The 13,490-nt window shown below is 48.2% G+C and overlaps 1 protein-coding gene across 2 annotated transcripts in view; it reads right to left on the bottom strand.

Moving 5' to 3' along the window:
* Positions 1-2,444: 2,444 nt before the first annotated feature.
* The window catches only part of LOC144109465 (excitatory amino acid transporter-like), a 32,133-nt gene continuing 21,087 nt past the window's right edge, over positions 2,445-13,490 (bottom strand). For both annotated transcript variants that reach the window (XM_077642275.1, XM_077642276.1), the window contains exons 7-9: positions 12,725-13,137; positions 5,178-5,502; positions 2,445-3,042 (exon numbers count right to left, since the gene is read on the bottom strand). In XM_077642275.1, coding sequence (XP_077498401.1) covers positions 2,726-3,042; positions 5,178-5,502; positions 12,725-13,137 — 1,055 coding nt within the window. In that variant the 3' untranslated portion in view covers positions 2,445-2,725. The remainder of the gene's footprint in view (positions 3,043-5,177; positions 5,503-12,724; positions 13,138-13,490) is intronic.

Here is a 13,490-nt window from a genome sequence, read left to right as displayed (position 1 = left end):
GATATTAAGGAAGAGCAAAAAAAAAAACGAATGACCGAGCACACGAGTAAGCCAAATGTGGCTTCTGCTGCGAATTGATTCATGGCCGGGATTTATATAACGATTGTATTCTTTTCCCTTTCTCCTCTTTTATTGGCTGAGGCGAAGGCACATCCTGTTACTGCCGTTATCGACCACTAGGTGTTGCCTACAATGTGAACTTATTAGAACCAAACAGAAAGCATCACTGCATCATACTGGCCCAGAATAACATTCTGCTTTTTTTTTTTCACTGCGAAACTTCTCCTTTTTTACAGTGGCGAAATGATCGAATGAAGAGGCTTCCCGGAACATTGGTCGTGTCCGACAGTGCACGCAGAACTTATTCGTGTTCCTCGCTTTCAAGCTTTCAACATTGTTGCACCCTCGACAACGATCAAATCAAATCAAGAGGAAGAGGTGGGCTTGGGCAAGACATGTAATGCGAAGGCAAGATAACCGACGGTCTTTAAGGGTAACGGAGTGGATTCCAAGAGAAGGCAAGAGTAGCAGGAGCCGGCAGAATGTTAGGTGGGTGGATGAGATTAAGAAATTTGCGGGGACACGGTGGGCGTAGCTGGCAAAGGATAGGCTTAATTGGGGAGACATGGGAGAGGCCTTTGCCCCGCTGTGGGTTTAGTCGGGCTGATGATGATGCGCCATCGACCCACTCATCTTCCCTGGCAGACTTGTACACATACAATGGTGGGCTACGCAAAATTGAATGTATTAAGCAGCTCGGGAATACGAGTGACAACAGGCTCGACCACTGGATGTTTTCGAGGGACGACAGCGGCAAGGTGTGGAACAGCATGCCCAATAAATTTCAAAGAACCGTAAGCGTCATGACATCGCATTTTAAGAAGTCATCGCTATGTACTGTAGCGATCACCGGTCATTCATTTCTGCCACGAGATAGTGAGAGCCACATGAATCTGACTTACGCAGACATGTAGCCGACGCATCATTTATTTTCATTCTGAATAAGAAGATCGCGGGCAAAATTTATTTTAAACATTGACGGTCGCTTTGCGTAGTGAAGCCAGATAAATCCGAATTAGGTACAATAGCGCTTCGGTTCCGGAGTTCGCATCCCTCATGTCCAGCAATTTTGGACGAATGATAATTGGTTTTGGGGGAAAAGAAATGGCGCAGTATCTGTCTCGTATATCGTTGGACACCTGAACCGCGCCGTAAGGGAAGGGATAAAGGAGAGAATGAAAGAAGAAAGGAAGAGAGAGGTGCCGTAGTGGAGGGCTTCGGAATAATTTCGACCACCTGGGGATCTTTACCTTGCACTGACATCGCACAGCACACGGGCGCCTTTGCGTTTTTCCTCAGTGGTTAGGGCGCTCGGCTACTGATCCGGAGTTCCCGGGATCGAACCCGACCGCGGCGGCTGCAATATTGAACAAAAATTTTGAAAATTGAAACATTGGAAAATACTTTTAGGGAAACATTAAAGGTAATGGTTCATTCTTCTTATATATAGCAAAATCTTTTTTTTAAGTGCTTTCATCGATCGCATCGAACAGTTAAGACTCTCATAAAAAACCAATGAGGAAAGCTTTTGACGATAGCAAAAACTTTAATAGAAAAAAAATTCAAGACTGCCGTCGAGTATCTGCAGATATAATGATTGTTAGGGCGAAATATTACATTATATGAGGAAATTAAGTTCATAAAAGGCTTCCCGCTAAAGAATGCTTTTGTCTAGAATTGCTGTGTAAGATTTCAATCACAAAACTTTTAAAACTCTGTGTAGAATGTGCAGGCATAATGGAGTGGCAGATTTTGCCCTATAAAGAACGGGAAAAAATCGTGGGCGCAGCCGTGTAAAGCATACATGTGTCAGATTTTTCTGACCAGTGGGAACCGCTGTTTTATATTTATTTATTGATACCTCAACTGTCCCTCTTGGGACATTACATGAGGTGTGGGTCATTACAGCACGTCGATGAAAGCCTTGAAGTGAGCTGCATTAGTTTAGTGAACTGCGTGGGCAGGAAGGTGATTCGAGTCCTTGGCTGTCTAGGGAAAGAAAGCGCAGTCGCATGTGCGGATGGCGGGTAATTTAAATGGCTTTGTCGTGATTAATGCGATCAGAAACGCGGCGAGCTGGTGTGATAACTGAGCTTCCAAGCGGTGAGTGATAAAGTTTACGAAAGAGACATAGTCTGGCAACTTTACGGCCTGAAGCGAGGGATGGAAGATCAGATTCTGATTTCAGGTTGGTGACGATTGATTAAAAAGAATAATCCGAGTTAATGAATCTTAAAAGAACGTCTTGCTGGGCAAGTTGGTAACTGTACATCTTTGGTTACAGGCGTGAAAAACAGACACGACACAAGGCAGAAAGATGGGAGGCGCTCTGACCCGTCTTTCTGCCTTGTGTTGTGTCTGTTTTTCGCGCTTGTAACCAAAGATGTCATGAATCTTGCCGCACGATTTTGAACAGATTCAAGGGTGAGAGAAAGATTTCACTGGTGAGTGTCCCAAACTGCGCATGCGTATTCCAGGTTGGGACAAACGAGTGTTAAATAGGTCAGCCATACATGTATACAAGCAATATGTTTTTTTTAATATATATTGCTAGTATACATGTATATCTAGGGTCTGTAAAGACACTTCTTCACATTTGTGCGTTATCTTTTCAAGAACTTCAAAATGGGCCTCCCCGGCTAGCTGAGTTGTCGAGCTGCCGCTGTTAGGACGTCTTGAGGGCCTCTTTCTCGGCGGCTTTAGGCCTCTCCGGCGGCGGCGGGCTCTTGAAATTCGTCGGCCGGCGTTGTCCTAAGCCGGTGGCAGTGGAGCCGGGTATCTCTTTCTTGAGGCCGGATGGGAAGCAAGGGTTCACGGAGGACGTCGATGGGCTTTCCTGCAGGATGGCGGCACCCACGCAGTCGCCCATGAGGTTGACGCTACTACAGCAACGGTCCAGGACCCAGTGCACGACGACAATGTATCCCATGCGGTCGGACGGCAGTCCCACCACCGCCAGCAACAGGGCCGTGAGAGCAGCGCCTGCAACGTCGAACGACAACTACACCCTCTAAACTGAAAGGAGTAAAAAGAGAGAAAGATGTCCCTATTATAAAAGAGAGTGCTGTAGACGACAGCTTACTCCCTTTTAAGGACACTGCACACATCTGCACTCTAAACACGAATACACATGTATGGGAGTAAAAAGGAAGTAAGATGCCCCTATTATAAAAGGGAGTGCTATAGAGGACAGCTTGGTCCCTTTTAAGGACACTCCCTTATATACAATGGAATGCGCTAGAGGACAGCTTACTCCGTTTTTAATCCCATATAGGCGTATTCGTGTTTAGAGTGCAGCTGTGCCGCTGAAACAGGAAGATGTTTGTAGGCCACAGATGAGCTTGCGGAATCTGTGACGTCATATGCCCCAACTACCGTGTTCAGTTCTTTGCCCCCGGCGAAGGCAAGAAATTCTGAAGGTGCTTAAGCGCTTAAGCACGGTGCTCGGTTACCACCTGCAACCGCGGGCATGTTGTGATGACGTCACAAGGACAGGCGATCTCTCCCGACCATTCAGTTTATTCCCCACCTGCCACTGTGGGCAGTTTGCGATGAGGTCACAAGGTCACGTGACCCGACCGGTCAGCGAATTTCATCGTACATGCCGCCACCATTTTGTAAAGCTATTGCATTAGCAAGCCCCCCCCCCACCCCCCCCCCCCCCCTTCGGAACCCTAAGCGGGATTCGAATCTATGCCTGTGCGAATACGTTCGCTTCCCGACCTATCACAATTCTCAGCATGGTGTTCACGCAACTTGAGCCACGACTTTAAACAAAAGTGGTACGCCGCATGCATGTGAAACCAAAGAGCTACTGTCTGCCTTCGTGTGGCGCAACTCACAGTATTTTTTTAATTATGCCCAATTAATTCATTAGCTGATTAATACATCAAAATGTTTTGGTATTATATTTGGGGAAAATTGAAAATTGGTTTTTTAAGAAAGAAAATGGCGCCAGGAAAATTCTGCTGACCCGCCGCGGTGGCTCAGTGGTTAGGGCGCTCGACTACTGATCCGGAGTTCCCGGGTTCGAACCCGACCGCGGCGGCTGCGTTTTTATGGAGGAAAAACGCTAAGGCGCCCGTGTGCTGTGCGATGTCAGTGCACGTTAAAGATCCCCAGGTGGTCGAAATTATTCCGGAGCCCTCCACTACGGCACCTCTTCTTCCTTTCTTCTTTCACTCCCTCCTTTATCCCTTCCCTTAAGGCGCGGTTCAGGTGTCCAACGATATATGAGACAAATACTGCGCCATTTCCTTTCCCCAAAAACCAATTATTATTATTATTATTATTATTATTCATTCTGCTGGATTGTAGAAGGAGTCAAAGCACCCGATCTAGTTTTTGTAGCAACGCACCTACTGCGTGGTCCTTTTTTTCCGTTAATTAAAAAAACCCGCGAAATATGAAACATCCACATGACTGCGCTTTGCGTTACCATATTGCCGCGGTCGCAACAGTGTTTTGAACGAACTAGGCATCTGTTCTGATGGTTCCCAAGAGAGCGGTATCTGCTTAGTTCGACGAATTTTACAATTACACAATGAAAATGGAGGCTACCTTGAACTACGCGACTTAAATCGTTTCCCCTATTTTTTCGTTTACATTCAGATGACTAGACTGTGCTTCGTCTTTTCTGCAATGCATTTCACGTTTTCGTCAACCCGACATCAGTGCAACGTCTAAGGCCACGGTGGGCTCGGCAGCAGGTGCAGCTAAAGAGGCGGGCATGGTATAGATACGGTACACCTTACCCCCTCCCCCCCCCTAAAAAAATTTCTTTAGACAATCTATAGACTGTCCATGGGCTTTTGTCTACAATGTCTATATACTGTGTAGACAAATACTAAAGAATAGTTTATAGGCCATACAAATCTTATATACAGTTTATAGACATATAAACAATCTATATATTTATGGCCATGCACTTTTAGCAGTCTATAGACAATGATTACGCAAAAGTAAATAGCTGTGCGAAGGCAATAGAGCCTATAAGAAGTCTATAGATTCTATATAGACAACTTTTATAAGGGCCTGGTCTGCGAGTCTCTCCTTTCTGTACGACTAACAGCACTTGATATTCCACATACGCTAGCGACTGTCAACGTCGCACGCACCTCGGTAGGCGGGCGGCAGACCGAACATGCCCATGGTTGCCACGCAACAAGCGACTACCAGCGCAACCAGGAAGCTGAAGCCCATCTCGGCGCCCTGAAGCTGGGCCGCGAACATGGTGGACACCGTCCCGTAGAGGGCGGTGCCGTCATGGTTCAGAACGCAGCCCAGTGGGATGACCAGGCGAACCATGGTGGGGTCCAGGCCGACCCTCCTCTCCAGGGTCGCCATGGCGACGGGACTCGCAGCCAAGGAGGATGAGGTGCCGAACGCTATGGCCAGTGGGTGCAGCAGGTTGAAGAAGAAAGAGCCCGCGCCACGGCGCACCTGCAGTTGCGAACGCATGCGGATTGCACGACAACCAAAAAGCGCGTTGGTAATTGGTTATCAGGAAGTCAAAAGCGCATTAACTGTCCCTTATCCAGATGGGCACCTGAACCGCGCCGTAAGGGGAGGAGGCAGGTTGGAGGGAAAGAAGAAGAAAAAAAAGAGGTGCCGTAGTGGAGGGCTCCGGAATAAACTCGACCACCTGGGGATCTTTAACGTGCCCTGACATCGCGCAGCACACGGGGGGCACTTCTTGCGTTTCGCCTCCATCGAAACGCGGTCCCAGCGGCCAGGTTCGAACCCGGGTACTCTCCGACTGAGTAGCCGACGGCCCTAACCACTGAGCCATCCTAGAGGGTGGGAATTTTCCGGTTTCTTTGTCTAGGACCCAAAAAGAAGAAAGGATAGCAACATATCGGAACAAAGTGAGAAAAATGGTTTTCAGAAAATGAAAGGCGCAGTAACTGTCTCACTTCTCGGTGGACACTTCAACCGCGCCGTGAGGGAAGGGAGGATAGTGGAAGTCATAGTAAAAAGGGAGAAATATGTACCCGCTTTGTGAAAAACGGCCCAAGAAAAGTGCGGGAGAAACATGACGACGATTCATTTACCTGCCGCCGTGGCTCAGAGGTTAGAGCGCTCGGCTACTGAGCCGGAGAACCCGGGTTCGAACGCGACCGCGGCGACCGCGTTTCGACGGAGGCGAAACGCAAAGGCGCCCGTGTGTTGTGTGATGTCGGTGCACGTTAAGGATGCCCGGGTGGTCTAAATTATTCCGGAGACCTCCAATACGGACCCTATTCCCCTCTTCCTTTTTTTACTCCAATTCCTCCCTTCGGTCAAGGCATGGTTTTAGTGTGCACCGAGATGTCAGACAGGTACTGCGGCTTTCCTATCCTTAAAAGAAAATTTCGCAAGTTCCGCGTTTGTTCTCTTCCTGTGTGATAGTTTTAATGGGATGCCTATTCTTGCTAGCCAACCCAAGTTATGCGATGTATCCGTCTACCAGTCGCCCGCTTGCCAAGCGGTCAGCCAGTGGGTGAAGTTGAAGTTGAGGCCTCACAAGCGATCGACAACCGCCTATAGAAGAGGAGCTCCTGGAAAGACGTCGATGTGCATCTGCCGATCGCCGATACGCATAGAACCGGACGATGCACCTGCTGAAGTTGCCGAAGACGATCGACAATGGCGCGCCTGCGAAACCTTTGAGGAACACGAGACGAGGCTCGAACCCTTGCGTGGTCTTAGCTGTCGTCGTGCGCTAAACAGCCTTCTACAGCCGAGGTCGTTTCCGACTACAACAAGCAGTCACTCAAATCGTATACGTACATTTCTGCGGACCCGCCGCGGTGGCTCAGTGGCTAGGGCGCTCGGCTACTGATCCGGAGTTCCCGGTTTCGAACCCGACCACGGCGACTGCGATTTTATGGAGGCAAAACGCGAAGGCGCCCGTGTGCTGTGCGATGTCAGTGCATGTTAAAGATCCCCAGGTGGTCTAAATTATTTCGGAGCCCTCCACTACGGCACCTCTTTCTTCCTTTCTTCTTTCACTCCCTCCTTTATCCCTTCCATTACGGCGCGGTTCAAGCGTCCGCCGATATATGGAATATGGACAGATACTGCGCCATTCCCCCCCCCCCAAAAAAAAAAAAAACAATTATTGCATTTCTGCGGAGCTACAAGCGTCCATAGGGACTGTCTCACCATTGCAAACCATGACTTCCCCTTCGCACACACCAAAGGAGCTGAGTCATGGCCATGACTCCGCATGACCACGTGATATGTCTGGTCAGAAGACATGACATACTCCGACATACAGACCACATACCAAGTGTTCCAGGCAAAAAAGTTCAAAAATTATTAAAATACACTTTTCGATAAAGAAAGAAAACCTCTACAGGAGGAGACTGAGCTGCTGCGGACGTCAGTAATTGTTAAAGACATGCTAATTAACTAGATAATTATTAAACCTACTGATTTACTTTTTAATTAACAAAGTTTGGCGGTTATTGCCAATTCCGAGTCCGTATAGCCACGGTAAAGACTGTGCCGTATCAGTTTTTAAAGCGAATAAAAGGTCATGTTCTGAAGCCCTGCAGCGCAATAAAATTTCGTTTTTTTTTCTGCACCAAACAGAAACTCGGCGCATGAGGAGCGCCGAAAATCTAATCCAAACTGAACTTCCGCTCGTGACGCTTTGCAAAGACTGCGGCACTCGATTCGAAACAACTGCGGTTATTTCCCCCACCAGGGAGCCTACACACTCAGCTTACAGGCTGGGCGCGGCGTTATCTTTTGGACGCGAGAAAAAGGCTGGTCATGGTGAACTACCCAGCGTCGATTCTGAGAGCCCTGATAAGACCAGCCTGCAGTTTTATTCATTTTTATTTATCTCCACCACTTTTGCTGTGGCTATCAGACTGGCTAGATGCGAGGCGTTGTCATCCGTTCATTTACTCAGCAGGTTTAGCTACTGTTCGTGTTTAATCGCTGCGTGCCAGGAAGCGCATCGGACAGAAGCATTTCTTCCGCGTCGCAATGAGAGCCTTGCGCGGCAGTGGCTGTAATGCATTAGGCAGTTCTTGCGGTTTCTAGTTCCAGTTTCGCAAAAAGGGTTGACGTTTGTCTGTGAAGAACTTGTTTGGCGGTGCGCGTGCGACATGGCGATTACAGTGTCAGGGTCTCAACTGACAAGCGCGCGGAAGTGTCACTGTGCCCGTACAAAGACGGAAACTTCAACTTCGCAACGGGAATATTAGAGAATGGCTGCCCCAGCGCAACTCCAATACTCTGTTGCCGAGAACGTCGGCATTGTGATCGCTTATGTGAGTGCAGAAATGGAGGTGGAGTTGACATCCACACCCTAAGCTCCCCAACATACTGGCCATCGTGTGCCGACTCACCCCAAATTTATTATTATTTTTATTTAATCAATTTAGGACCACCGGATCAGTTCTTGTTCAGAAAAGGAAGCGGCTAGCAGAAGCTATATATCGATGATTTTGACATCAATGTCCTGGAGTACATCTCCGTGAGGCCGGAAGCAGGCGCCATGGAAATTGCCACCACATATATGCAGCGAGCCCTTCTTCAGTTTGGAGGTCGCTTTCAAGACACAGCTACCACCCACATGATGTGTGCCTTCACCAGAAGCTGAGACCGAATGACTTTCAGCAACGGCTCGATTTCTGCGATTGGTGCCCGCATGAAGGGAACGAACACCCGGAATTTCTCTACAGAGGACTTTGGACCGACGGGGACTAATTCTGCACGGATTCGAACGTCAGTTTGCACCCCCCCCCCCTTCCATTAATGGTACGACCAGAACCCACTCTGGCTACGTGAGCAACTGCACCAGGTAAGATTGCTTCTTGTGGCATTTATAACGACCGTATTGTTGGCCCTTACTTTATTAACGGAAGCTTAAAAGTAAAAACACAATGCGCGTGAAGAAACCGGTACCGCGCTAAACAGAAATCTGCACGCTGTCACATAAGCGTGGCTTTATTCCATTAACGAAGCTAGCGTGATGCCAAAGAAAGAAAGACAAAAGCCCGATTTCGGGGGTAACTGCACATACAGTATGCGAGGCCAGTGCTTATCTGGGCTCTCAGATACGACGGCGCGTAGTTTGCTATGACTAGCCTTTTTTTTTTGTCGCGTCCAGTGTAGAAGCAAAAGATAACGCCGGCGGGCGGCGGTCTAAGCTCAGCGTCGAGGCTTCTTAGCCAGAGAAAATAGCGCATCAGTTTCAAACTGGCCACCACAGTCACTGCAACATGTCACCAGTAAATGTTTCCTTTGCACTACTGGCGCTCCTCATGCGCTAGGCTTCAGTTTGGTGAGGGGAAAAAACATTTTCCCTGGCGCGGGGCTTCACAAAATGGGTTTTCGGTTTATAAACTGATCTGATGTCGTCTTCCTTCCGTGGATACAAACTCGTCATTGGCAATAACCGCCAGAATTCGTTAATTAAAAAGTTAGTAACTTTAGGTAAGTAACTTGCACGTTTTTGTAATTACCGACATCAACCGCAGCTGAGAGTTTCCTTGTCTACAAGTTTTCCCTTTTTTCTCGACCAAGTTTTTAAGAATTTTTGAAAATGTTACCTGAAACACCCCGTGTATACTCAGTACCCAAGTGAGACACCGGACGCAGCCAAATTAGCCGATGAGCTCCTTATGCCAACGCATAAAACAAACGCTTGTGCCCAGATGGCGACAACAGGCGAGGATTCTGAGCAAACATGTCGTACACCCTATTTCATCACTGCCGCTACGTTTGTGCTCGCAGGTGACGTAACGAAAAGAGCGCATATAGGTTTCATTAGTGGCAGCCTTCCTTGTGTTGTTCGTAGTGTATGTATGGGAGCAAAACATTGAACAGCAAGCATTCATTCCTGTAATGCGGTAATCTGAGCGTAGCAAGGATAGAACTCGAATTTTATGGTATACACATTTTTGCTTTAATGCCTCTTTAGTGCCGCAAGTTTTCTGTGCAAGTAAAAATAAATTTGTTGTTTTAATGATAACTAAGTGATACCTTTTATATTGCCCGTATATGCTTTGGTACGCAGCAGATCAAACGGCGAACTGAAATGATAACTTAGCGATCCCTGTTATATTGCTCGTATATGGTTTAGAACGCAACAGATCAAACGGCGAATTGAAATAACTAAGTGGTTGCTCGTATATGCTTTGGAAGGCCACAGATCAAACGGCGAATTGAACGCTCAATAACGTCATCCTCGCTACTCAGGACTTGTGTACCGGCCAAACTTTCTGAAATTCGGCTACCACACAAAGCAAGAAATTGCACTTGTTAACAATGTAAGAAGCAGACCTGAACTAATCAAAACGAAACGGCCTCTGTGTGTAGGCACTCAAGCTTCGCTTTAAAGCAGTAATAATCGATGCCGAGTGACTCAAACCGTCGGGCTCTCGCCATAACGGAATTATCCGAATCGCACCAAGCGCGACGCTGTAGATGCACGAATACGGCATCAAATGTGTGCTGCTTCGCGTCCTCTACGGTTACGGTGACAGCCATCATTGGCGAAGAACTCATGGGAAGCGATCTGAGCCTGGATGAGATTTCTGCAAGTATTTTCTGAGGCGAGTCTGTGAGGACGACTGCTTGGGGGCTGGGGGCTATTGCCAGGGCAACGGTGGTTTCCTCTGCGTGAGTAGGATTTGAGGTTTCGATTGAGGCACTGTTCACTAGTTTGCACTTGGAGTTGGAAAGGACAAGGGTAATTATCCCTCTTTACGGCTCAAGGACATCAGTGTATGAGGTGTTTTGATCGCTCACCCCGGATGCTCGCTTCTTACGAAACACCATCTAACAAAAGTAAAAACAGCGCTAATTTAGGCATAAACCACACAGAAATACGGAAAGGACAATGTTCCACCAACTAGCTCAGCAAGAGGTACTGTTAGGAAACACCCTCATCAGCAAGTCACTGCTATCTGGTTCTTCGGTCACCACGAGCTGTCTGGAGGTGGTGAAGCCGCTCACAGGCATGCCTGAGCTCTTCTCCACCGGGCGACACCTTCGAACACAAACTCTGGCGAGTTTGATATGTGCCCCATAACATCAAACTCCGAGATCCTAGGCTCATCTTGACTGTCTAGAATTAAATGTCTCCCCTCTCACCCGCCACCTTATAAGTCTGTTAGCAAACACAACGAAACAACACACTGACGGATACCATACTAACACATTACCCTCATCAGCTGTTGGTTATCCAATTCTACCTGTGGGGAGGCAGCTAACTTTCACCACATGGTGTGGGAATGCCAATTCAACCACACCTTAGACCGTATCCTCATTCGTAGCATCAGCAGGCAACCGTGCTCAGCGATGACCCTGAGTACAAGGGTTGGCTGGCAGAAAGGGCCGTGGCACTGATTATGACTGATGGTGCCTGGACCGGGGTCGCCACCTTCGGGTCAGTGAATAAGTAATATCATCAGGATGTCGAGAAAACCCAGCAGGCACACCGGATTCGCGTGAAAGAAATCGATTTTTTAGAAAAGGAAAGACGCCTTAACTATCTTACTGTCAGTGGACACATAAACCGCGCTGTAAGGAAATGGATGAGGAAGAAGTGGCAGTAAGAAGGGAGAAAGAGGCACCGTAGTGCAAGGCTCCGGATCAATTTCGGCCACCGACTAGGCCTAAGTGCTACCTTTAACGTGCACAGATATCGCACAGAAACACGGGCATCTTCAGCGCTCTAGCGAAACGCAGCCGACACTGTCGGTATTTGAACCCGCGTCCTGGTCTTCAGCATCCCTACGCCGTTTCTCCATCCCTGCATATCGGGGTGACGCTATGTGCATCATAGCATTACCCTATTCGTGTATATTAACTTACTCGCTGCCATAATTAGGAGACTCATGACGGTTGAAGGGGTTAAGGAGATAAGAAGGGTGCGATCTAGAGTAGGAAACTCTGATAACACCAGGAAAGGAAAATTAATTTGATCTGCACCCTACTAATCAACTCCTGCGCAAGTCATGGCCACCATATTCCTAGACAGCACAGGCGTGGCAAATGCAGGGCAGGACCGACCTGGCATTATTGGAGGGAGCCAGAGGAGGCCTTTGTCTCACAGTGGACGGAAGTTGGTCATTGATGATGATGAGCCTTAAGTCGGCTGGAGAAAGTGAAGACGGTAACAATGATTTTTAAAGGCGTACCTGCTGCAGCGCTGTTCGATTCATGAAAGACACGCAAGGTATTGTCAAGACACATTACGAAGAATCTGGGGCAACCTCCAGCCAGTGCCGCTAAGCCTAGTGGCCTATATATAGAGTTTCAATGGTAGGCACTAGGTCGTTCTTTGTCTTTCTTACGTCATGGGGAGTGTCAAGACACTATATTTGAATGTTCAGAGCCGCGAGCCGCACTGTGACAGCCAAGGAAACTAAAGGCGCCTCCCTTAATTTGTGGTAATGATGCTCCTTTTTGCCGCGCACAATGCGACAAAGCAATATTCGTATGGTCCCACAAATACTGACATGACAATAAACCACTGCCCGATGGACACTGCGACAGAACATTTGTCTTGTCAGTTCCGGCTTTGCTGTGGCGCGTCTTTCGCCCAGGCACCGTTTGACCACCATGAATGGCGATGGTTCTATCGTTTGAAAACCCAGATGGATGGAACAGGCGCATACCGGACGGGGTGCTTTCTTCCTATGCACTGGTGCCTTACCCTAGTCATGTACAGGATGGGCAGGAACAGGAAGGCGTGGAACGCGAGTCCCAGGACCACCGTAAAGGCGTACAGGCCCAAGTGCCACAGCACCCGAGACAGGTCCGCCACGCGGGACATGTCCGCGGCGATGAGCACGCTCACGGCGATGGGCGTGTACCATAGCGTCAGCTCGGCCATGCGCATGAACCTGAGGCTGAGCACACGGCACACGCGCAGCAGCATGTTGGGCTGGCGGCCCCGGCCTGCCTGCGTACCCGGGGAACTGACGTCGGTACCGGGTGACGTCATCTGGAGGTCGGCAGGGGCTGATCGGGACAGGGCGAATCCGACCAACAGCGAGAAGAAGACCAGGCCGGAGACGTTGGTGTCGGCCACCTTATCCTGGAGTATTTCCTCGCCTCCTTCGGTCGCTGCACAATTTAAATTGATATAGAGTGTTAATGGAGTCGGTGCAACTGAGCCAAAGAGGTACCATGGGCGACATTATTGATGGCGTGCCTTATAAAAATGGTCTATAGACGGTCTATAGACTTCTTATAGACTCTATTGGCTTCATATAGATATTTCTTTTTGTCTATTCATAATCTGTAGATTGTCTATAGACAAGTCAACTCAGAGTGTATGGCCATAAATCTATAGATTGTCTATAAACTGTCTATGAATTTGTATTGCCTATAAACTGTTCTCTAGGGTTTGTCTATGGAAAGTTTATAGACTTTACAGACAGAAGTCTATGGACAGTCTGTGGACTGTCTAAAGAAAT

This window comes from Amblyomma americanum, chromosome 11 (assembly GCF_052857255.1).
Source record: "Amblyomma americanum isolate KBUSLIRL-KWMA chromosome 11, ASM5285725v1, whole genome shotgun sequence".
Lineage (NCBI taxonomy): Eukaryota > Metazoa > Arthropoda > Arachnida > Ixodida > Ixodidae > Amblyomma > Amblyomma americanum.
Note: the sequence above shows the minus strand (reverse complement) of the source record. Positions and strands in the feature narration are given on the sequence as shown.